Source organism: Rhineura floridana, chromosome 4 (genome assembly GCF_030035675.1).
Source record: "Rhineura floridana isolate rRhiFlo1 chromosome 4, rRhiFlo1.hap2, whole genome shotgun sequence".
NCBI classification, from domain to species: Eukaryota; Metazoa; Chordata; class Lepidosauria; order Squamata; family Rhineuridae; genus Rhineura; species Rhineura floridana.
Genome location: NC_084483.1, coordinates 195,366,331 through 195,392,553, shown reverse-complemented (window position 1 = coordinate 195,392,553; position 26,223 = coordinate 195,366,331). Strand labels below are relative to the sequence as shown.

At 41.3% G+C, this 26,223-nt stretch overlaps 1 protein-coding gene across 4 annotated transcripts in view; it reads left to right on the top strand.

Annotated features, from left to right (window-relative positions):
* The window catches only part of PSME4 (proteasome activator subunit 4), a 113,132-nt gene that overhangs the window by 27,497 nt on the left and 59,412 nt on the right, over nt 1–26,223 (top strand). For all 4 annotated transcript variants that reach the window (XM_061625713.1, XM_061625712.1, XM_061625711.1 and 1 more), the window contains 13 exons: nt 1,265–1,309; nt 7,216–7,365; nt 10,938–11,001; nt 12,177–12,251; nt 13,219–13,341; nt 14,523–14,615; nt 16,852–17,117; nt 20,258–20,444; nt 21,794–21,883; nt 22,324–22,388; nt 23,217–23,367; nt 24,950–25,048; nt 25,466–25,535. In XM_061625713.1, coding sequence (XP_061481697.1) covers nt 1,265–1,309; nt 7,216–7,365; nt 10,938–11,001; nt 12,177–12,251; nt 13,219–13,341; nt 14,523–14,615; nt 16,852–17,117; nt 20,258–20,444; nt 21,794–21,883; nt 22,324–22,388; nt 23,217–23,367; nt 24,950–25,048; nt 25,466–25,535 — 1,478 coding nt within the window. The remainder of the gene's footprint in view (nt 1–1,264; nt 1,310–7,215; nt 7,366–10,937; nt 11,002–12,176; nt 12,252–13,218; nt 13,342–14,522; nt 14,616–16,851; nt 17,118–20,257; nt 20,445–21,793; nt 21,884–22,323; nt 22,389–23,216; nt 23,368–24,949; nt 25,049–25,465; nt 25,536–26,223) is intronic.

Genomic DNA, 26,223 nt, shown 5'->3' with positions numbered 1-26,223 from the left:
TAGCTCCCAGCGGCTTCACATAGATGTTGAATAGCATGGGGGAGAGGATAGAACCCTGTGGCACTCCACAATTAAAGGGCCAAGGGTCTGAAACCTCATCCCCCACTGCCACCCGTTGGTACCTACCTGAGAGATAGGAACGGAACCACTGTAAGACAGTGCTACTTCTTTCTGCTTCACTCTGCCTTGGCCCAGCCACACCATCAACAAAAAATGAAATGCTCATGACTGATAGGTCGAATTACTGAACAAACTAGAGCAGATTATTTGCATCAGGTGAAAATGAAATGCGTGTTTGGTAGGTAAAGTGTAAAATAGTGTTATGTGAAAAATTATTAAATTGGTTCTTCATGTACATAGAAAAACCTTTATCTCAATGTATCTGATAGAGGCACTGATTCAGTTTAGAGATTTAACTGCAAGGCTAGTATGCTTTTATTCAGCTTATTGTATTAATTCTTTTAAGACAAACTTTCTAAAGAAGAAACTTGATATTTACACCTTTTTTAAAACCTCAAAATTTAAATGTAAAAAAAATAATCAATTTTGATTCACCTTGTGAAGCATAATGTTCCAACTCAGATAACCAGCATGTTATACGTGTTCAAGCTGGTGAGAGTTTTCAGTATCAAAACTGGGCTAGAAAACATTGAAATGGGTCCAGATAATCTTTATTATCTCAATAATTTCTGGAGTTGAGCCATTGCCACTGCTGGAGTGCCTTGCCAATAAAGGGAATATTTGTAGCCCATCAATCGCTGCTACAATCATCAGGGCCCAGGGTGACTTCCTCAGGAGGTAGACACAATGTTTGTATTTACTAAGGAATTTTTATATGCACCAATTCAGTTTAATAGAGGAGGAAAACTGAACAAGTAATTTTGCAGGTAAGATACATTTTAGTCAATTTACTTTATCTCAGAGCATTATTGACTATAATGTGACTTCTCATTTTTTCTTTCAAAATTTAATAAAGTTGCTTAGTGCAGAATCAAATAGGTTGTTATATTGGTGGTTACTCCTGTATGTCCCAACAGATACTCAAGGAGAAGTAAAAAGCAAAGTCAGGAACTGGGCAAATCAGCTTTAATCCTTCTAATTAGGTCTGTAGAGTAAAGGAAGATTAATTGTTGCATGTACACAGATGGTGTCTAATTGCATCACTATCATCTTAGACTTTGCACAATCATGCAGTTGTTCTACTATGTTTCACTTGAAATAAGATGATGTATTCTGTCTAAACTTTCTCCCTTTTTTCTTTTAGCTCTGTAGAAAGCGTTTTGAAAACACTTGTGAAAAACTGCCGGCCGTAAGTATTTCAACAGTTTTCAAAGTCTATGTATTTCTCAAAGAGAAATATTGTCTTTTAAGTCTTAAATAAAGGGACGTCCCTACATGCGCATGTGGCTTTCCTGTTGGCCCTTCATGGTGGTGGTGGTGGAAGTCCTGCATGTTTATGGGGCTTTGCCATCAGTAGTAAGCCGCAGAAGACCTTTGGACGGTGCATTTTAGTTAAAGTTGTTGACACTATTGGAGGAAAGTAAGGAGGGGCTGTAGCGCAGTGGCAGAGCAATTGCTTTCCATGGGGCAGGTCTCAGGTTCAATCTCCTGCATCTCCAGGTAGGGCTGGGTGAGAAGCCTGGAGATCCTCTGCCTGTCAGTGTAGAAAATACTGAGCTAGATGGTCTTACTCAGTATAAGGCAGCTTCCTATGTTCCTAAGTAGAACACTTGTATTTGGGAGATTAAATTTGTACGTATTTTGGGCACATACCCCTTCCCCCCCCCCCGCTCCAGTCTCAATTGCTCAGTGGTGAAGGCTATGCAGTTATTTGTGGTTAACATGCAGGCCAATTAGGGTGTGAACATACTTTTGTTTAGAAGTCTGATCCTGTCTTCTTCCTAAATAGAAGCCTTTGAGTCGGGCAACCAGACTGGGGGACCTTTGGGCTCCACTAGTCTATGATTTTATCATTCTGAAATTGTGATCCAAATATGCTTCCTGTCTTGTTTTAAAAGACTCTAAAATACAATCACACACGCTATGGGAAAGTGGCTGGAATTGAGAACTTGCCATTTCAGGAACTCTTGGTTGTACTGGATAAGTTTTGATCCCTAAAGCAGTAATTTCACAGAGACCATCGTGAGCTTTGTGGATGGATTGCAAGGTTTCCGTCTGTGGGTTCTGGGGACAATAAATCAAAAGGAGAGAAGCGTGCTCCTGCTTCTGCTGAGAGATTGTAACTGACAGACTGGAGTTACTGAAGTCATTTGGGGGGGCAAATCTGCATGCATGGTGAAGGCGATCACCTCAGAACCTGTGGAGGGGAACAGAAGAAAACTTTGGTTAAGAAACTCCGGTTCATAACTGAAGTAAGCCTTGAGACAAAAATGCTTTTCTGTCTGGAGTGAGAATCAGCTGGCAAAGCCCTAGCTGACCTAAGACAACACACCAGTATGAAGTTGCTCCATATGGTTAGTAGCATTGGGTGACCTTGATGAGTCTTCCTGTACCCTGATAAGGTTTAGAATCATGTCAGCAATGGAAAATTGTTTCTACAGGTGATTACTTGTCATTTACTAATACAGAACAACTTTTAGGTGTGAACAATTAAAGGAATTAAAGGAACCAATCAGCACACAGGAGAAAAAGTGGTTTGGGATGTTGGGGAACAGAAAGAAGATTCTGTTTCTTCATTGATTCCATCTCATCTTCATCTCTCGTTCACACAAGCAGTTTTTTTCCTGATCATAGAATCATAGAATAGTAGAGTTGGAAGGGCCATCAAGTCCAACCCCCTGTCCAATGCAGGAATCCAAATCAAAGCATTCCCAACAGGTGGCTGTCCAGCTGCCCCTTGAATGCCTCCAGTGTCGGAGAGCCCACTACCTCCCTAGGTAATTGGTTCCATTGTCGTATGGCTCTAACAGTTAGGAAGTTTTTCCTGATGTTCAGTCGAAATCTGGCTTCCTGCAACTTGAGCCCATTATTTCGTGCCCAGCACTCTGGGACAACCAAGAAGAGATCCCGGCCCTCCTGTATGACAACCTTTCATGTATTTGAAAAGTGCTATCATATCTCCCCTCAGTCTTCTCTTTTCCAAGCTAAACATGCCCAGTTCTTTCAGTCTCTCCTCATAGGGTTTTGTTTCCAGTCCCCTGATCATCCTTGTTGCCCTCCTCTGCTTTTTTTTAAGCAAACAGAGACACTCTTAAAAGCTTGATGGCATCATCTGTAACATTCTTTGATGCCTGAGCTGCTGGCCTTTATTGGAGTTGGGATGTTGGGCTAAACAGGCATAAGAACATGGGAAGCTGACTGATACTGTCAAAGCATTGTACTCTGACTTGCTGACTGACTCTGTTAATGCAGCCTAATATAGCATTTGGCTTTTTTGCAGCCACATTGCACTGTTGGCTCATATTCAGCTTGTGATCAACAACAATTCCAAGATCCTTCTCACATGTCGTATTGCTCAGCCAAGTATCTCCCACCTTACAACTGTGCATTTGGTTTCTTTTTCCTAAGTGTAGAACTTTGCATTTATCCCTGTTGAATTTCATTCTGTTGTTTTCAGCCCAATGCTCCAGCCTATCAAGGTCCCTTTGAATTTTCTTTCTGTCTTCCACGGTATTAGCTGTGTCCCCCTATTTTGTATCATCTGCAAATTTGATAAGCGTGCTCTGTACCTCTTCATCCAAGTCGTTAATAAAAATGTTGAAGAGGACTGGGCCCAGGACCGAGCCCTGTGGTACCCCACTTGTTACTTCCGCCCAGTTTGAGAAGGAACCATTGATAAGGACTCTTTGAGTACGATTCTGTAGCCAACTGTGGATCCACCTGATAGTTGTTCCATCCAGCCCACATTTAGCTAGCTTGCTAATCAGAAGATCATGGGGCACTTTGTCAAAACTTTGCTGAAGTCGAGATATATTATGTCCACAGCATTCCCACAGTCTACAAAGGAGGTTACCTGATACGAGATAAGATTAGTTTGGCAGGATTTGTTCTTCATAAATCCATGTTGGCTCCTTGTAATCACTGCATTGTTTTCAAGGTGCTTACAGATTGACTGCTTTATAATCTGCTCCAGCGTTTTTCTAGGGATTGATGTCAGGCTGACTGGTCTGTAGTTCCCCGGTTCCTCCTTTTTGTCCTTTTTGGAGATGGGACATCATAAGCTCTCCTCCAGTTATCCGGCACTTCACCAGTCCTCCATGATTTCGCAAGGATAATAGGCAGCGGTTCTGAGAGTTCTTCAGCCAGTTCTTTCAATACTTTAGGATGCAGTTTATTGGACCCTGCTGATTTTAACTTGTTCAAAGTGATTAGGTATTCCTTGACCATTTGTCTATCAATCTCAAGCTCCAGTCCTGCCCCTTCTACTTCATGTTTCCCGGGAGGGTCACAGACCCTTTTTTGGGAGAAGACTGAGCCAAAGTAGGAATTGAGCACTTCTGCCTTTTCTTTGTCATCTGTTATCATTTTGCCTTCCTCTTTGAGTAGCTGTGCCACCATTTCTTTTCTCTGTCTTTTACTATGGACGTACCTGAAGAAAGCTTTTTTGTTGCTTTTGGCTCTCTTGCTAACCTCAGCTGATGAATCTTGTGCTGTAATTTTCTTTCCTCAGGAATACACACAGAGAAAACTTTGTTTTTAGATTCTACTCTTACTGCTTTTAATAATTTTAGACTTGCTTCATGACAGTTTCAATTTTTGTATAGATTATTTTGTTCCCATGTGTCCTGCCCAGAGCCTGAGACACGACGGAGGCAAGGCTTGGTTTAATTCTCGTTTTATTAGTGTGATGGTTACATCCAAAGCAGTGCGCTTCATAAACCTGTCTACTCTGGCTCACTACTTTCCCTAGCTAAGCTACCTAAACAGTCTCTGCAGTGTATTGGGAGAGTTGACTCAGCGCTAAAGTCTGGGTGGGCACCTGCTTAGGTAGGGACTGTTTTGCCCATAAACAGCAGCTCCTCCGAAGTTCCACCCTCTGAAAGTCCCTGTTCTCACGCCGTCTCATGTGGGGTGAGGGGGAGGCAAGCCTCCAACAGCCCATCTGACAGTGGGGCTTTGCTAGGTGATGGCTTGGTTTTAGGGAGCAGGAAACTGGTTGGCGGGGAAGCATTTGAAGTGCCAGGCGGGGATTCCTGTGGGGGTGGGGTTGATGCGTGCGAGGGGTCGCTTCCCAACGGCTCAGGCGGGGAGCTCGCAGACGGAGTGGAATCTGCCTCAATGGGAGGGCTTGCTGAAGAAGTCTGCGGGCTGGCAGCGCTCCCCCTTCCTTCAATGTCCCCGGGGACCTCATCCTCATCTGACTCTTCTCCCTGATCTAACTCCCCTTGAGCCCGGGGCGGAACACCATGTGAGGTTCAGACTTCACTATTTTATTGTTAAATGTTTATCTTTGATTTTTATCTAGACAAAATTTTTCTGTTTGGATTTTCCTGGAGCCTATATCTTGGGCACCGTATTTATTTATTAGATTTATATCCTGCCCTTTCTCCCAGTAGGAGTCCAGGGCGGCAATATTGATCTCTGTAACATGCATCTAAGACCACAGAAGCCTGTTTCCTGGAGTTTCACTGTGGATTGGTAGCTAAACTGTATCATTAGGATAGTTGGGATGATGTAGTAAGGTTTACTAGGCAAGGGCTGGTGGAGTTTAGGTATGCCAATGTAGAATTCAGCAATAGTTATACTTAATTTTAATCTGGCATATTGTAATCTGTGCATGTAATAGCAGCTTCATGCGTTTAGTGGTTTTCTGTTGATGTATTTAAAATCTTTCTAAATGAATTATGACCTCTCAGATCTTTTTTGGTTACCATCCTCTCACCCATTGGGGCAAATTAAGAACTCAAACCCTAAAAAGAGAGAACACTGTTTTTTTAGCTTGGGAACTAGTGCATAAAGAATGTTGTGAGCATTTTATAAACTTGACTTGGTATCTATTTGCAGTCCGTTTGTGAAATTGTCACTACTCATTTTATTAATAATTTATAGTTTGGGGGAAAAGATTGAACAAAAGAGAACGACTTCTCTGATCTCCCATTTTGTCTGTCCTTAGGGATATTCATGTCGCCCTCATGCATGGGGGGATGTTAGTGTGGTTGTGCCTGATGTTCATGCCCGGTGTCCATGCCCGCTGCCCATGTCTGCCAAGCATGAGAAGGGCCATTGCATACATACTGATGTATTTGTGTAGAGCTCCTTTATGTGAGGAGAGGGGAATTCTGGGTCAATCAGGAGGAACTCTATGTGCTTATGTCCCTCCTTGCTCTGCCAAATGTGTGACTGGGGGTGGGGGCATAGCTTCTGGGTACTCTTTGTTGGATTTGGTTGCACATCACTACAATCCCCTCATGCATTTTTAAACATGTGAAGGGATTTGTGTAACCTCTCTCCTGCCTCTCCCCAAATTCTCATAAGAACATCAAAATTACCTTGCTGCATCAGATCAAAAGTTCATCTAGAATGGTGTTTTATTTCCAACCAGCCAGATACCTTAGGGAAGGTCACAATCAGGCCATATAAGTGATGGACTTCCCCTGTTATTTTATCCCCAAGTTACTGGTTTTCAGGATATATTGCCTCTGAACATAAAGGTACTATTTACTAATAGACAAAAAACCATTGTGATTTAAGAACGTACCTGTAGCCAACAAATATTTATATCAAACTTTAAAAAGCAGGGAAACTGAGCAGCTACAGTGAATGCACCAAGGGAGCAGGAGACCTGACCTCCTCTCTGAGATACTGTACTGCCCTACAAATTTGTCCAAATGCAAACACAATTTGGGTTGGTCTTTCACAGTCCAATCCGCTTCCTGAGTAGCTTGGAAGAATTTGGTAACATGTGCCTCTGAGCAGGGTTGTTAAGCAAGTGTTTCTGAGTTCAGGACTATACGTTTTGTAAGATTTTGTTTTAAAATGAGCTTATGGGAAGCAGCAGAATGGCATGGGGGTATTTTCAATTTAACATGGAAGAATGTGAAAAATCCATGCTGGCTATAGTATACAGCCACTCTCATAGCAGTATAATTTAAGTATTATGGCTAATAGTTTCTGCTCACTTTTTTTTCATAATTTGCCTAATGCTTTTTAAAAAGACATTTGAGCTAGTGGCTACTATCTCCATGTCTTCCACCAGTGAATTCCATTCATCTAATTTATTTGCTGTTAAAGTACTGCATCCCTCTTTCCCTTTAGGTATTTCCCAGAAAATGCCACAGCCGAGATGCTAGATGAATGGCGGCCATTAATGTGTCCTTTTGATGTTACTATGCAGAAGGCCATCACTTACTTTGAACTGTTTCTGCCTACTACTCTTCCTCCCGAACTCCACCACAAAGGTTTTAGGTAAGTCAGTCTTAATACTTCAAAATATTTTCACAAAATGATCTGTTGCATGGAAAGATGCTAATATATGTAATGAATTGCAACATGTACATTATTGTACTGTTTTAATAGCTGCATTCTGAATGCTTGATTGTAACTGGAATGATCTTATCAGGTTCCCTGAGAAATGATTTCCAGAACTAACTCTTACAACTGATATCATAATTTTATCAATTAAAGTTGTAATTCCTTGAGTGGAAAGCACATGAGTTGCTAATACTGAGCAGCACTGCCTGACTCAATTCTTTCTGCAGTAAGAATACTGTAGATACCAGTAAGCTTGATCCTGGAACTTCATTGATTGATGTACTAACTCTGATAACTTGATTCAAATGCAGAATCATATATGAGCTCTGAACATTAAACAAACCAAATCCTTTCGTGTCTAGACTTTTGGTTCAGGCTCTAGGGTCTAAGCTGTGAGGCTGTGCATTTGCTGGAATCTCAAGATTGTCAGAGTGCCCATTGCCCCAGCAGCACTTTTTTCATATTGGATGGTGTATCTAGCAGAGTCAAAGGCAGAATGATAGAACTCTGTTTGCATACCTTACCTTTTCCTGACTTTGAACAAGGACTCCTAAAATCCTGGAGGCGGCATTGCTTTGATTAATGAGGTTCTTGTCACTGACATGCATGAATAGGTTTGCCGTATTCATATTTGGCTTTCAATTCTGGCACATGTTATGTAGCATGTCTCTTGTCAGCACTGTAATATTGACCTCAGAGAGTTAAATTTATAATGAATAATTTGTGGCTCTTTTGAACCTTCTTCAGTTTGTCAGTGATGAGAATATGAAGCAAGCAACCAAATATTTGTATGATTAGTTCTGTCCAAAGGTGCTTCAGGCTTGCATTTCTCAAACAGCAGGTCCCCGTGCCACAGGGCAAACTTCTTTTAAATGAGAAGTATTTCAAAAGCAGTTTGTGATATGGGATTGGGGCCTGCCATTCAATAGGTAGGGGAGGGGGAAGAGAGTAATACTTTCCACTAAACATGCCGTAGAGGTTGGCCACACTTTTTTTTTCAATTAATTTTTATTCAAATTTTCAAAACCAAAACAATACAAATACAATAAAAAGAATATATATATATATATATAAAAATTGACTTCCGATTTGTCGTAGTTCAGCTATAAGTCTATAATATATAACAAGCCTGTATCTTGATAGATTATAAAATCAAAGGTTGGCCACACTTAAGGAAGCTCATTGTATTTCAGCAATGGGTTCTGGAGCAATCAAGCTCTTTTCCCATTCTACCTAAGTTGTGAACTTAGACGTAAGTTGGCTTTATTCTTGTTCCTTTTGCAGAATTTGCAGCTTCTTTGTTCTGTCGTGGGTGGGATATTTCTCCTTCATGGATTTCTTAGCAGATTTCCCCGCCAAGAAGTTTGAAACCTTATATAGAGCCTGAGAAGAGATCTTGTCTCTTGGCAGGAACAATCATCTTTATTTGTAAATTGTCTCTTCAAAACCGCTTGTTAGGAATGAAGAAAAGAAAATCAAGCTGTATACATTAAGATAATTTCTTGATACAGTTATGGAATACAATCAAAGCTGACTGAGCTAGCTATACAGATACATGTAGTAGACATTTAAAAAGTAGACTTTTTCGTATTTGCTGCCTTCATCAATTGAGACAGCTGCATATTTATCTCCAAGCTGTTTCAGGCTGTCCTTGAATGTTCTCATTAAGAGGCTTCATATCTCAGTTCTGTTTCTCTTTGGGCTTATCACTTCAAGGTCATATTAAGCCACACTTACTCAAGTGCCTGTCCACAAAACACCTCCCTTCTGGACTGTGTCCCATCCTTGAGTTCCTTGCATAGCTTTATAAGTGATTGCTTTCATCCTGATGGGTGGCAAACAGTGATCAGGCACATCCCATCCTACCAAATGTATATTTGAACTTCCTAGACTCAAGGAGGCTGCCTTTCCCATGTGGACGATATCTTTTTAAAAAGTGTGTCATGTTGTTTATCACACTTTGCTGTTTTGTATGTCTTAAGGCTTCTGCTTGGTTTTTATGTCCTGTAATGAGCTTGCATTGTTGTCATCCTGAGTACCTTAACAGGCAACACTTCCTTCAAAGTAAGCTCCCTTCCAGTCAGCAGGACTTTGTCTCAAGTACAGGGTTCTAAGATTTGGGTGCAAGGAGAATTGTATGGAGAAGCACCTTTGCGCTGCTAGCATTTACCTCCCGTTAAAGTCCTCAATCAACTTTGCAAATAAACCCCAAACACTTATTAGCCCACTATTACTTTAGCCATTTGAAATCTAAAAGAAAGAAAAAAGCTAACTGTGGTAAAAGTTCCCCTCCTGGAGGCAATTCTTACTTTTCATGGGTGACCAGACAGTGGTTATTCTGCAAACCTGTCAGCTGACATCTTCAGTATCCAGCCACAGATTAATGTCTACTTGGTTATGAGCTTCAGGTAGCTTTGGGTATGTTGTCATCTCTCTATAAAATGGGATGACTGCATGGCCTCTATTATGTGCCTTCAAGTCGATTACGACTTATGGCGGCCTCTATGGTTGGTATGAAAACAAGCTGTTGTCAGTTGCTTTCTGTCATGAATGAGCTACATAAATGAAGATACTCTGTATAAATGTTAGCTAAAAGCCTTACTGCACATGATAGGAGGCCCTTCTGACTTGTTTGATGGCTAGTCATTCTCTTTTTAGAGTCTCTGGATACCAGCTTTCTTCTTTTACTGTGTATCCTCATGGCAGCCTCTCCACATAGCCTGCAGATTGGTTGCCTTTTAAGTTTCCCCCAAGTTTAACTTTTCCTTCAGATGGGATGGGTTGTTCAGTGATTGAACCTCACAGTGGATAACCACATAGTTACTTCCAACTCTCTGTGACCAATAGTGGTAGATATAACTGTGCATGAGAAAATAGGCAGATATTCCTTTATGTGCATGCGCCCTTGTCAGACATAGCAATATGACAACCACACTAGATTCCAAATAATGGGAGGCTGGAGCAATTATAAAATAATCAAATTTCAATTACACAACATAAATAATAAAATGTTGTGTGGATTTAGAATTTTTTTTTTTTAGTTAGGAGAGAAAAATGCCAGCGAATAAAACAGTCTCTGGTGTAGGAGGCTACAGTGATTAAAAAGGCATTTCCCTCAGGACATCTTTGAAGACATTCAGTATGAGACTTTGAAAAATGCCTGAAATTTTCAGCCAGATCTGGTCTAGTATAGTGGCTTGAGCTTGGAAGCCCACATTTTAGGTTTTTTCTTCAGCCGTATACTCTCTAGTTGGCCTTAAACAAACTACTCTTAACAGCCAACTCTTAACAGTATAGCTAATACCGAGTGACGTTATTGGATAGCGTAAGGATAACTGAGATAATAAATGTGAATAATTTAATATCTATACTGTGCTTCAGAGACTTTGAATACTAAGTGTTTGTTATCATTAGGGTGGGGACAATGTTTATTATTGCTCTTAAGAGTGGGAATGATGGATTTGGCACAGCAACAAATGTGTAGGCCTGATTTTGTTGTTTTGCAGGCTCTGGTTTGATGAGTTTCTGGGTCTTTGGGTTTCAGTTCAGAATCTTCCGCAATGGGAAGGGGTAAGTATTCCTGTCTCGTTTTTTCTTGGTCACTGTAGAGTTGATATATCTTCTGCAATTGGACTGGGAATATTACTATTAGGAAGGATTGTGGTAATTTAGGATTATTGTGCTCTCAGTAGTTGTATAAAGAAGCCCACAGGGTTTTTTTTTTTTTTTTTTGGACATTGTTTGGTTGTGAATTTTTCCTTTTGTAAGCTTTTTGGAGTGCTGCTGAAAGGAAAAACCTGAGCTGTTACAATTGCTGTAATTTCTAGTTCTTTCAAATCGCATGAGTTCACTTGAATCCACTTGGCACCTTTTAATATGCAGATAAATCATCTTGATCTCAGAAGGGGCTCTATATCTGTCTGCCATAAACATTATTGAATTGCATTTAGTCAGAGTTTTGTAAAGTAAAGTTTTATATTTGGCCCTTGAATTTGGGACTTCTCACATCAATGTTGTGTTAACTCTCTGGCCTGGTGCTGGCAAAGGTTGCATGTTCATATCACATTAAGCCAGGAATAGGGAACCTTTAGCCCTCCAGATGTTGCTGAACTATAATTCCCATCACCCCTCGCCATTGGCCATGTTTGTTGGGGCTGATGGAAGTTGTAGCTCAGCAACATCTGAAGGGCCAGAGGTTCCCTGTATTAAGTCATGGTTTAATACAACATGTGTGCGTGTACACATTCCCCCCTCCCCTCTATTCCTCCCATATGGCCAGAAGCAGGAATTCAGAAGAATTTGCTTTCACCTTGGGTTGGCCAGTTTGTTGTGTCATCTGGACTGCCAAACTATGCTTAACACTAGCTATGATTAATTTCAGACAAGCCACTAAACCTGGCTTGTTGAAGTTCAACATAGTGTTAACCACAATTCTGGGTCCAGATGACATTGCAAACTGAACTTAACTAAAAGTAGAAGGAAAATCTTCCAAACTCCTCCTTGATCATGCAGGAGAAGGAGAGGAAGGGGAGGGCTGAGAATGTCTGTTTCCCTCCCTGCCCCCCAACTAAAGCTGAATTTTTCTCCTGATCTGTGTCCTTGTGATCTGGTTGGGACTTCCCAGGCACCTGCATTTAATCCCATTTTGCATGTTTGGTCCTCTTGTGCCATTTCCATGCAAGTAAGGGAAGAAGTAGGAGTAAATCTTGTCCTGAAAATGTGATCTGTGGTTTCTTTCTTTCCAGCATCTAGTCAACCTTTTTGCACGCTTGGCCACTGATAACATAGGCTACATTGACTGGGATCCCTATATTCCAAAGGTAATGTCTAATATGTAGAAGTGATCATATTAAAACAAAAACAGCCTGAGGATTGTTCCCTTGTGTGGTGTGTTTCTACTGAAAGCCCCTGCCTAAATATTTAAGAAGAGCCCTGCTGAATCAGACCAAAGGCCTGTCCAGTCCAGCATCTTGTTTCCCACAGTGGCCAACCCGATGCCTACGGGAAGCCCACAAGCAGGACATGAAGGCAATAGTCCTCTCCTGGTGGGAGTAGCAGTCCAAAACATCTAGAGGGCACCAGGTTTGGGAAGGCTGAAATCATGGAAGGAGTTCCCTTCCTCGCTGTGTTCTGCACCCCCACCGCCTGCTGCAAGTTTTTGTGGCTCCCTACTTGTAATTTTATATATTTTAATGACCACCGGTATCTCTTGTTCTTACAGCCTGCCCTAAATCATTCCTGTAAAACTTGAACCTTGAGACATTTCAAGTCTTAATTATAACATTTTGTTCCATAGTTTTAAATCTCTCCTGGAATATATTAGCTATTGCCAAGCATCTCAGGGTACACAGTCATACAGGGAGCTGAAATATGAAATTTAGTAGTCACTGCTGAGAATGTGGGTTTTTGTTTAGCTTTACTTGACTGACTTGAAAAGAGAGTTTCTGGAGGCATGGCATGATTTCATTCTTTCAGCAGCATAGATTGGTGCTTTATAGATGCTAGTGAGGGATGCAGCTGCACATTCTAAACCGTTGTGTAGAGATGTGGAACTGCTGTGCAATGGCCAATGTGCATAAACTGAGGGTGATCTCAAGCTGGCCCAGACAGGCAGTGTTTAGTTTGCTGAAGTGAAGTTGCAGACACTTGATCACCTAGAAGTTTTCCAGGGTCCATTCTGAAATTGCCTTGATAGCTCTGTGCCATTTTTTTGTGTTCTCTAAGAAAACTCAAATACCATTCATGATTCATTTTGGTTATTTGATTGTGAAATTCCCTTTTCTACAGATATTTACCAGAATACTGCGAAGTTTGAATCTTCCAGTGGGAAGCAACCAAGTGTTAGTTCCACGATTCCTAACGAATGCTTATGACATAGGGCATGCGGTCATGTGGATTACAGCCATGATGGTAGGACCCTTTAATTTTCAGAACACCCTCCCCCTCCCCAGTTATCTAAACATTTAGCATTTACCTCCCATTTATGCATGTTTACAGTACATTGCCATTACAGTACAATACATTTATGCATGTTTACAATACATTGGACCCCTCTGTGACAGGAAGCTTATATGTAAACATGCATTTAAATTAATGGTTATTCTATTTATCTAGAGACTGATGATACATATTTTGGCTGGCCAGAGACCTTGGGAGTAAATAAATGTGTGCTGTATAACCAAGAGCTGGGATGGCTAACTTCTATTCTCCAGACAGTAGCCCGTCATAGGTGATCATCCTATTTAATAAAGTCAGCATCATGTAGCAGTGAGAGCTTCCCAGGAGGCATCACACCTTCTGGTATTCCCAGGACATCATAAAAAAAAAAAAAGCCCCAAGAGACATGTTGGATTTATCTCTCTCTCTTGAAAACAATTAATTCCTTTTTGAGTGAAACTGTCAGCAAATCTCTTACCACATCTTGATTTATAATTCAGTAGAGTTGCCAGGGCCAGATAAAATTGCTTAACCTGACCAAGAGGGACGTTGGCAAAGTGTCAGGCACCTAAGAAATCTCTAGAGATCTCTGTTGTAGATTATAAGAGCATATCCTTTGTTCTCTGTAGTGCCTTCTTGGCTGATTCTCTGAATTATCAACTAGTATGAGAATGATCAATGTTTTTGCATGTCTTTTAACTAATACAAAACAAGTAGGACAGCCACTTGTTTTTAGGGGATTGATTAACAGGAAGAACTACATCTGCTTCATCTAATTTGTATGTATTTTGGTGCTAACCACCTATAGCAAACCTGTAAATTCCAACCTTGCATTTCTGGAGTTGGAACTTCTGTAGTTCACATATTTGCAAACCTTTTGAGACCACAGTTTACATAAATAAGAAGGGTGGTCTTCCCCATACTTGATTGCCAAACATATTATACATATTGCAGGTTTGGATAAGCACTTCCATTAAAATATTTTGTGCTGGATTTGGCTTTCCACACCAATATGTTTGCTGCTACTGAAAACAACATATAGATTTCATTTTGGGGCCTGTTAAAATTGCATGTGTTTAAAACTGCATTGTGACCTTGCTAGCATTCTTTGAAGTTATATCAAGTAACTTTTGTTATCTCTTGTTTCCGGACAGGGCGGACCAAGCAAGCTTGTACAGAAACATTTGTCTGGGTTATTCAAAAGCATTGCATCGTTTTACCATCCCTCAAATAATGGCCGCTGGTTGGTAAGGATTTTTATATATGTTTTATTTTCTAATCTTGACATCACGAGGTTAAATGTTTTGTGTTGGAGTGGAATCTTGGTGTTTGTTTTTTTTGGCTCTTTTTCAGTGAGACAGTGCTCACACTCATTGTGATTTTAAACAGCCAAGTATTATTATTTTTATTATTATAGTGCTACTCATAAGCATGGCACTTGATAGAGAACAGGATTGACAGGTCTTTACTCTAAAGGTAAAAATAGATACAGGAAAACAACAGAAGAATGGAGAAATGGAGGCAGCGGTAAATGGGGAAAGAATATGCAATTAATTTGAATTATTCAAAGTTTGGCTAAAAGGGTACTGATTATTCCAAAGGCTTCCTGGGAGATGCATTTTAAAGAGGGACTTGAAGGAAATAAGCATGTGGAATTGGAGGCATTCTGGGAAGCAGTTCCCAGGTATAAAGGACAGCAAGGGAGAAAGGGGAAAGGGAAATTTTTTTAGGAAACAGGAGACCTTTGGATGGTTGAGGATAGCGTAGGAGAGCAAAGTCACAAAAAAAGATGTGTTTGGGATAAAGAATGAAGAAATGGGGGGGAGCAACACTATGAAGGGTTCTGAAGGTAAAGAAGAAGATCTTGTACAGGACCCTGGAATGCCCAGGAAGCCAATGTAAGGACTTAAGGAGGAGGTGGATGATTTCCCGAGCTGATGAACTGTAGAGCGCAATCAGCTATAGCGCGGGGAGCTCCAGCTGCCGTGCTCCAGCTGCCGTGCTCCAGCTGACATCGATCGCGCGCTACAGCTCATCAGCTCTTGTGCGGGGAGCCCAGCCATCACGCTGCAGCTGACAGCGATCAGCTGTAGCGTGGGGAGCTCCACCCACTGCGCTCCAGCTGACAGCAATCAGCTGTAGCATGGGGAGCTCACGCGCTCCAGCTGATTGCTCTCAGCTGGAGTGCGGCGGCTGGAGCTCCCTGCGCTACAGCTGATCGCTGTTAGCTGCAGCGCGGCAGCTGGAATACAGTAGGGCTCCACTTTCCGGTGGTTTTCGCTTTGCGGTGGGGGCCTGGAATGTAACCTGCCATATGAGTGGAGCCCTACTGTATCAGCCAAAATATATAAATTCATTTGTATTAATGAATGATCATGGTGGTTGGTAGCATCTGAGATGCATCAACTGAAAAATGGCTGGTGCTGATGTCACATTGCCCTTTTCTGAACCAATAGCAGTACTGAATGTTAAGGGTTTGCTCCTTATTATGATCTGAAGCTTGGATGATAGTTTACTAAGTCATATTCTGAATAACCTGTTGAATTAATATTGGAAATCGCCCTATGTTTACTGCAGACTTAATAAAGGTCAAGGGAAATCTCCATGGGGAGGGTAAGGTTGGAGGAAGTGATCTCATGGTCTGCTCCCAATTGCATAATCTGATAAGAGCTAAAATGTGTTACATCTGCACTGGCCCAAATTGATTTCACTTGGAAGCAAATCCAAGGTCTTGTGTACCTAAATATAAAATTGTTGGAAGGAGGCAGCTAAAAAAATTAAGACAACTAGGAAGATAGTTAAATTAGTGCTCTGCTTACTTCAGAAATGGTCTTGGTATATGGATTTGGGAGGAAATGGTGGTAGGGGCTGGGGAGAGTGACAGTTGCCCCCCCAACAACTAACTGTTGGATGCAGAGCATCTTTAAGGAAAGGCCTTGCAAAGCTCAGACTGAGCATGGTCACTGAGTTCTAATGACACCTTAATTTAACATTTAAAATACTTGAATCATTGTATTTTGACTAGGCCATTTTATTAAACTGTATGAGTATAGCAGCATGCCATTTTTATACTTAACTTCATGTAGATTGATTCAGACATTAAAAATATTATATTGTGGAAAATGAAATGTGTGGACCACAATGGCCATAAATAAAACAACAGTTTTAGCCGTTGCATTCACAGACATTGTTTTCAGGTAGCTCTGGCTGTATCTGTGGCTGTTTACGCCACATGCTATTCTTCAGTTGATTGTCCCTCAAGAATAATGTCACTGTATTGCATGGAGAATAATTTGAATGTCCAGTTAGTCACTTGGCCCTGGATATATCCTTTGAGGGAATAGGAGATACTAGGCTGATTGACAAATGGCTTAGAGATTGACTTATTTTTAATGCACAAAATGCAGAGAGCAAAATGGCTTTTCCGCCTTTCCTTGCTGCTAATTAGCTGAGATTGATTCTATTGCCTTTATATGGTGGCAGAACAAGTTAATGAAGCTACTCCAGCGGCTACCCAATAGCGTTATCAGACGATTGCATCGTGAGCGTTACAAGAAGATGACTTGGCTTACTCCTGTGCCTGATAGCCATAAACTTACTGACCAGGATATAACAGACTTTGTAGAATGTATTATTCAGCCTGTCCTCCTGGCGATGTTCAGCAAAACTGGAAGCCTAGAGGCAGCCCAAGCTCTGCAGAACCTTGCACTCATGCGCCCTGAGTTGGTAATCCCACCCGTACTTGAAAAGTGAGTACTAACACAACATAGAAAAATTGGTTTAGCATCTGCATTTTAGATGTCAAGAAAAGTATTGTATCCTTTCTGCAGCCTAAAAGCTCAGTTTTGGCCAGAGAAAACTGGAATTCCTTTTTATGCTTGCTTGTTCAGATGCATGATACATTCCTCTTGCTTGTCTCCCATTTTATGGATTTATTTTTAAATTTCATAATGCTACCATTCTGGTTCAAATGAGGTGGCTTATAATATCAATAAAACATATTATTTTAAAATAATAAAAACAGCTGTCAATGCAACAACAAAATCAGATCTTAGGATCTCCTGAATAATACTGAGTCTTTCCCTCCATTGGTTCCAAACTGGAGTAAATGCAATGCAGCTTTATTTTGCTGATATTTAATGTTATATTGCATAGCTCATAAGAAGTTTGTTTGAAATTCATTCTTCATTCTATTACTTTAGATTTTATACAGCCAAATCATAAAAATACTGCTAGAATGTCAATGCCTTGCTTTCCAGCATGGAGCACTAGGGCTTCAAACAGACATGGGGTATGGTCTTGTAGTCTTTCTAATCTAGTATTTTGTCCTCGTACTGATCCACCTTGTACATTTCAGCTGCCATCTTTAAATGTAATCTTTTGTATGTCCCTAGGTCATATTTACGTGCATGACTTATACGTTTTTATATGACCTAATGAATGCAAGACTGTTAGTTTTATTTATGAACTGCTTCCTGTGATGATCTCACCTTGCTGGCTCCACCTGTCAGGTTCCCACTTGGTTGTGGCTACCGCCTTTCACTAGGCACCACCTCAGGACACCACCAGTCAGGATCGTCATTTTAATTTTTTTCTCACTCCGCTCTAGCACAGATCTCTCAAGATCCCACTGCTAGGCAGCACCACCAGCCACTCCCTGTAAACAGTACTGCTAGAGACTTCGCCTTAGTCTCCCCATGGCTTGTTACTTTGTGTCTGGGTGCCCTTGCTGTCCACAACCCCCTTGTATCTTTATCTATAAAGCATACAGTCCTGGGTTGCTCTGGATACTTGACGATGTTACACTTTCTTCCTTCACCGCTGCCACCATTAGATACAGTTTCCCTTCAGCCTTGGTAATTACCCTGCCCTCCCTTCTGGTCTGTATATCCCCAGCCAAGGATCAGACTTTTGGTAAACCAATAAAAGTATTTATTTGATAACACTAGGAAATAACAAGATTACTTTAGGAATGTTTAACAAGCGTATGGTTTCATATAGTGTAGCTCTTATGTTTCCAGTTATATATATTCTATCCAAATATCAGCCTAATAGAATCCAAACGTCCCTCAGAACTCTGTCAACTCAATCCCAACTGCCTTCCTCTTCAACGCCTTCCCAATCACTCTCCTCTCAACCCCCCCAACCAACCTCTCCAACTCAACTGTCATCCTCTCATTTATACCTTCAGCTATTCAAACCCTCAGCCAATAATCATCCAACATTCTCCCGCATTCTAGCCCATATACTCCCCCCTCTTACTCAATTCACTTACCATATATCCCTATATAAACCCGCACTTACCATATTTACAGTTTTTAACATATAAGGACATCACACTTCCCATGCGACATCTTGGAGTGATTCACAATATAATAAAACCATATATAAAATAGTTACATATAAAAACCATAATGTTAAAAAAGTAGACGCACTCAGTGTGACAGAGCTCTGTAGACGGTGATGGAGGAACCATGCCAAACAAAGGGCATATGTTGTCTGGGATCCATAGACCTCCCTCCCTTCCACTCCTGGTTTACTGTTTTGTTTCCTCCCTTGCATTTTCTGCTGGTGGGAAGGTGCCTCCTTTCCTTGGCATAGACCAGTTAGTCCTTGCAGAGTCCTTCTCCTTTACATGCCCAGCCTGGCCCTTCCTGTTCTCTCCTTGCCATATTTGGGAGCATGTCGAATGGGCAGAGCAAGGCGGAAGGGGGTGGTGGCTGAGCATAGGTTCTCATAGGTTCTCACTGCACCTCACCCCCACTTGACCTGAGCTATGCTGGTGTGGTTGCCTAGTTAGATCAGCTGGAACAGTAGGCCAACCAAGAGCAAGGGGTGTGTGCGTGGGATAGGCTGTTTATTTTCTTCCATAGGAATGAACCTAAGAGCTGTGCTGGGTCAGACCACAGGCCTACCCAGTCCAGCATGCTGTTTCCCACAGTTGTCAGAAAGATGCCTCTGGAAAGCCCACAAGCAGGGGCAATATTCCTCTCCTGCTCTTGCTCCCCAGCAACTGGTAGTGGAGATCTTATATAGCAGGGTCACCAGCCATTTGGGGCTCATGAGTACATTTTGCAAACTGGAGAAACTGTTGTGGAGACCACACACACACCCCATTCACACACCACAAGCTATTTAATTGGCTACAGTAGAATGCTACTTTCAAGCCTAATGTCAGTGGAGCAAGGGGAGGGCACCTTATGGATGCCAAGAAAAGCCACTGTGGGTATATGTGTGTCCGTGGGTTCTGTGTTGGTAACCCCTGCTATGCAGCCATCATGGCTAGCAGCTGTTGACAGTCTTATCCTTCATGAATTCATCTTATCTCCTTTAAAGCTAAGTTGGTGGCGGTCACCACGGCTTGCTCTGTAGTTTAATTATGTTCTGTATGAAGAAGTACTTCCCTTCTGTCTGTCCTGAAGCTCTCCACCATTGTTTCATTGAATGACCCTAGGTTCCAGTATTATGAGGCAGATTGCATGTAACGATTTGTCCAGCAGAAAAAAACACTGCCAGAAAGCTGCCAGGTTAAGAACTGACTTTGAACATTCCATATATGGGCCAACATGGGGTATATCTGGTACTGCTTTGCATGCAGAAGGTCTCATATTTGATCCCTGACATCTCCAGGTAGGGCTGGGAATGTCTCCTGTCTGAAACTATGGATAGTTGCTGCCAAACAGTGTCAACCATACTGAGCTAGATGGACCCAGTGGTCTGACTCTGGGTAAGGCAGCTTCTCATGTTCCTACATATGCAAATAATTATTTCAATGAAGCACTGCATATCCAAGGAAGAGAGCGTATCTGATTTGTCTGTAGCAAGGAATACCTAATCAAAGATAAAAAAAATCCTTCCTTAATTTTTCTCTTCCACTAAAATTTCACAGAACATACCCTGCACTGGAGACATTAACAGAACCTCATCAACTCACAGCCACTTTAAGCTGTGTAATTGGAGTAGCTCGTAGCCTGGTATCTGGGTGCCAGTCCTTTCCTGAAGGTCCAACGCACATGTTGCCGCTGCTGATGAGAGCATTGCCTGGTGTGGATCCGAATGACTTTAGCAAATGTATGGTGAGTAATTTATTTATTTATTATTTATTTATTGAAATTTATATCCTGCCCTTCCTCCCAGTATGAGCCCAGGGTGGCAAAGAAAAACACTAAAAATGCTCTAAAACATCTAAAATATATTAAAGCAAAACTAAAAACATCTTTTTAAAAGCTTTAAATACACCTTAAAAAGCTATTCCAATTATCTTCCACATATTGTTATGGCACAAAAATTTATCTCAGGTCACTACAGAACACGGCTCCAATTTTCCACAGCTTTCTTGCTGTATTCCCATGTGCCGTGTACTCCTCATATTTCGACCTCGCTCTGTCTAGTGTGTTTCATGCTATCTCTCTCTTTCTAGGCTGCCACTGTCTCCCTCTCCAAGAACCCCAGACCAGCTCCATTGTGAGGGGAAAGGGCACAGCACACACAGCAGTGCCAAAATGAATGCAGATTGCTGGCGTGTGTAATGCAATGAAACTATGAATGATTGCTTAAATCTCTGGAGGCTTTCTTCTCCCTTTCTTCTATACGTGCCTTCCACATAGGTGTTCTTTAAAACTGGTGTTGGAACCAAATTATAAATATTACTTAATCTGGATATGGAGAAAAAGGAAGCAAAATGATACCCAGTAGGCAATTTCAGCAAGGGACTATCGCTATTTCATGTATAAAGTCAATCTATATGATAAAATGTGATACCTTACTTGTGCTTTCTGGACACATGACACAAGATATCAGGCATGTCCCATTTGTTTTAAGAAGTGTTTAAAAGACTTTCGTAATGCAGCAATTTGAAATGACTCATGTGAATCTACTGTCAATAGAGTGCAGTCCATACAAAATATCCAACCTGCAATCATGTCAAACTTAAAACCTGCTTTGACATACTATAGCACAATTGGTATCCTTTAACAGAACCTTCAAAAGTCCAACTATAATGTCATTCACATTCTCAAAATCCGTTATAGCTTTATAATAAGACATTGCACCTGTCTTCTTTTTGTAATTTATCTGGCAACCCTGTGGTTTGGTTTAGATATTTGCAATCTGGAAATCTCGTACATATGTGCCATCATCATATGTGCAATTACTGTGCTCATTCACCTCAAAAGAAGCAGTGATATAAAGAGGTAGCAGGAATTGAAACCATGCACTTGCAGTGCCACATATTACATCAGACATGAGGTGTGGGATGAGTAGGCAGACTTTCTGACCCACACACGCAGGTTTGTCAGATTTCAAACATTTGAATAGATCCGTATGATTTATCTCACTTTTTCTTATTACAGCTCAAAACAAAACAAACATACCATCTTTCAGTTTAAGCAATTCACACTGAAACTTTCTTTGCATTTCCCACCAGATCACATTCCAGTTCATTGCAACGTTTTCCACTCTTGTGCCTTTAGTAGATTGTTCATCTGTACTACGAGAGAGAAATAATCTCACAGAGGTAAGATGTTAAATGGCTAATACGTGCTATTGTAAAGTGTAAATATGAGAGGGCAAAAGACTTAAGCAGAAGTTTGGTACAAGGAAAGGGAAATAATATTCTTTTGTTTATACTTGGCAAACTCAAATTACGCCTTGCACCTCAATCAAATTATATGGTCCCAATTTGCAAATAAAAGTTTTTGTACCATTTTATATTTCTAATCCCAGTATTTCAAGTGTTTGCAGGATTTGGAGTTTTATCTTATTTTACAAAGATAAAGATTGAGGCAAGAGGCAGAACATGGGTAACTAAGGGGCAGAATTTTTAGGACGTGGCATAATGATTCTTAGAGCATATATAAAATTGATGTGAAGTTTCTAACAGGAGCTTGGGAAGTATATGATTTGGAAGCACTAGAAACTAAAGTCTTTTTTCCCTGTTGTGCTTTGACTTCATAGGTGGAGAGAGAACTGTGCTCTGCTACTGCTGAATTTGAAGATTTTGTACTGCAGTTTATGGACAGGCAAGTTGTGGTGGGAGACTGAGTGTGCTGGAGCAGTAACAACACTGCTCTGTTGGCTTTTCTGTATGTCTCATCTTAGTCTCCCACGCTGCGGGTCAGTCTGAAGTTTTGTGCCCAGATTATTGACACTCCAAATTCTATTAGTCTATTACAGCCTTTCCCAACCAGTGTGCCTCCAGATGTTGTTGGACCACAATTCCCATCTTTCCTGACTATTGGCAATGCTGGCTGAGGCTGATGGGAGTTGTGGTCCAACAACATCTGGAGGCACACTGGTTGGGAAAGGCTGGTCTATTAGATTAGTTCATAAATGCTTTTAATAGTCCTGCTCTGGCCACACACAGAGTGGTGTGTGTATATTCACTTTAAAATATTGGGGGGGGGGAAATAAGTTGAAGGCTTCACAGACCAGCTGTGCTTTGAGCTGGTGTTTGAAAAAAGAGAGTTGGTTGCAGTGCATGAATATTCTGAGAAGGGAATCACAGGTATAGGAATCAGCAAGGGAGAGAGAGAGAGAGAGAGAGAGAGAGAGATGGAACAGGAAAAAATCATGCACAGGGGTATATCTGTCTCCTGTCTCCTCTTCCAGGTGATTCCAGGAAGGCCATGCAGTCTGTTAGTGTGCTTAATTTCTCCCACCACCTTGATTTTTAGATCTTGGAAAATAAATCAAGCACACCTCCTCACAAGCCAGGCAAACATACTATGGAGACATCATGGCATCTTGGCAGTGTGTGGAGACATCATGGCAGTAGAGACATCAGTGGAAAGGTCTGTAAAATGATAACATACCTGCTAACTTTTTTTCCTTCAATTTTTATTGTGTAGATGTTTTGGGCTCATAGAAAGCAGCACACTGGAGCAAACAAGAGAAGAGACTGAAACAGAAAAGATGACTCATTTGGAGAGTTTAGTGGAATTAGGCTTATCTTCAACTTTCAGCACAATCCTCACACAGTGTTCAAAAGAGATATTTAAGGTAAGTGTCACCGGGGTGGGGAAAGTGCTCAACTTCTTTGTCTTGCTTTTTTTTTTTAAATAAGACAAAAGAGAGCCTTCGGGCTTAGGGCGGTATATAAATTAAACTAAATAAAACTAAATAAATAAAAGCTTGTGGAACTGTAGACTGTTTTGTTTCCTGTTCTGTGTTCAGGCAAGGAAGTACACTAAAAAGGCCAGTGTATATGTTCATTTGTTTAACCTGTAATCATAAATTACTGTCAAGTAGTAAGGCAAATTAAGGCAAAATATACAACATGTGATCCAAAGAGCTACTTGGATGTCCTTGGTGGTTTGTTTTTACTGCATTTCTTTAAACAGCAGGACCTCATGCCCTACCACAAACTGCTTTTAAAACTTGTCTCAGTTTCAAAAGAGGTATGCCAAGTAACGTGGGAGGCTGGCTGTTTGATACACAGAAGCCCAAAGCCCCTTTGGGCATGCAGAATTTGTAGTACAGTTATTTGCATCTGAGCAGACTACCTGGCTTTCTGATGCCAGTTTGTGGCTATTTGTTTCTTTTAAACTGTGATATTAAGGGCCAATTCAAGTAAGAATAAGAAACTTGCATTTGGGCTGTAGAATGTCTTCCTCTGTGACATGCTGCATTTTGTATGGAGGAAATCCAGCCATTTGAGCCTTCACCTGCAATTAGAAGTGGTGTAACCCAGACACAGGATTATCACCTCAGTGGAAACTAAGTCAAGGAAATGCCTACTTCCTTTGACTTCAATAACAGCTGATCTAGAATGTAAGGAAAAAGCCAAACTGTAGCTTGGGTTGAGGCAGAACCTGTCTTAAAATTAAAGTTTAAATGACTCCTGTGTTCTGCCGTAGAGGATCAAATAGTTCTGACTCAAGCCTTTACCATTCTTGCCTATCCACTCCTGCATGGGGGGCTTGGTGCGGTGCAGGCATGATCATGCCAAGCTCTCTGCTACCTCCCCCTCCTTCTCATGGAAACGGGCAGCAACTCTCAGTGTTGGGAAGCCAGGTGAGCAGTGCTGACCTGCTGACCGCTACTGGTCAGGGTTATGCGTTAACTCAGACAAGCATGCTTACTAGGCTTATCTAAGCTGTCTCCATACCCCTGGTTGGTTCACAGGGCTCTTAAAAGCATGTTTGTCTGACATATTTGATCCCCCATAATTAAAAACGGTGGAAGATTGTGTCATGCACAAAGAAGACGTAGAGGGTCTGCCTCTGGCATACATTCTGCCTTTCTAGCACTGTGCTGCTGCCCCCAGTCACAGGGAGCTGCATATCTCCTGTAGATTACACTGGAGTGGCACTATCTCATCGTTAAGAGTGCGAGTTGTGATGTACTTGCCAAAAGTGGCTCGCCACCGAGTGTTGTTGGTGAACACTGGGTTCTGTTATTCTTTTTGGGTTTTTTCATCATGATCAAGACTGAACCTGCACAGGATGCAGTGCTGCTCCTCTGCTTATGCTGTGACAATGCCATCAGTCGTGTCTTTAAATCAGAATACATATTTTGCCCCTAAAGCAGTGTTTCTTACTTGGATGGTTGTATTGCACTTCTTCTCATGGTATTCTCTTAGGTTGCCTTGGAGAAGGTTTTCAACTTTGCTGTTTCAAATATCTTTGAGACGAGAGTGGCAGGTCGGATGGTGGCTGACATGTGCCGAGCTGCTGTGAAAGTGAGACCTTATTCTTTCTCTCTCTTCAATCCTTCTTGGTTGAAATGCAAACCAAGGAGTAACCATGGATGCTCTTTTTTGTTGGCCCTGAGAATTCTTGCCAGTTCCTCTCCCTGCACGTATAGGCCTTAAATGACAAATTATTTTATCTGGCCTTTCATGCCCTCCAGAATCAAGGCTAGTAATCTTCAGATATGTTTATTGATCCATCGACCGGTACAAACAGACAAAAATTACAAAACCAGTTACTCCATGGACTGTTAATTTCCAAGCATTTTAGCCCTAGTGTCAATAAAACTAATCAGAAAGGCAGATTTCTAATTATTGTTGTAGGATGCTCATTGTCTTTAAAACCCGCAAACTTCCATGCCTGCAAAAATATCTTAATCTAGAACTTGATTCTTTGTGACATTTCAGTGCTGTCCCGCGGAGTCTTTGAAGCTCTTTGTACCCCATTGCTGCAGTGTTATAGCACATCTTACTCTCAGTAAGTCAGTGAATTTTACACTGTTTTGTTAACTGGCTTCTATTTGCTTATGTGTGTCGCCTGTTTATAATGCGATTTTTCTTAAAAATAAAAATAAGGTTTGGAGGATTTTTTTTTCATGTTTACATTCCACCATTTTCCTAAGGTGCTCAGTGCAGCATACACGGTTCCCCCTGCCATTATTGTTATCATGACAACCCTGTGAAGTCAATGGGGATGCAAAATCCCCACTGGCCCATCATCACCCAGCAATTTATATGGCCCAGTAGGGATTTAAATCTCCCCAGTTCTAATCCAACACTGTAACCACACCACTGCTCTGGCATGATATGCTTTGAGTTTTTATGTGTAATTCCCTACTAAACTAGTGCTAGAAGGGTTAGCTGTGTATGGCTGTAGCTGAAGCCAAAAAGGGCTCTCTCACCTTTTTTTGAAGTTAGCAGATGGTTAGATATTACTTCTCAGTCCTGCCCTGCTGACTCGGAAAGCAAATGTAGTTGGGACCTATTGGTTTGGCAAACCTCATTTGTTCCAGCCTCAACGCAGCCTCTGCACAGGAAAAAAATCTGGTAGGCTGTTTAACAGTTCTTGCCTTTGTTTCATAGTAAACTACTACATGCTGCATAATAGCAAATGTGTTTATCACTCTATTCACATGCTGCAGAAAGCTGTAGCCATTCTCAGCTTC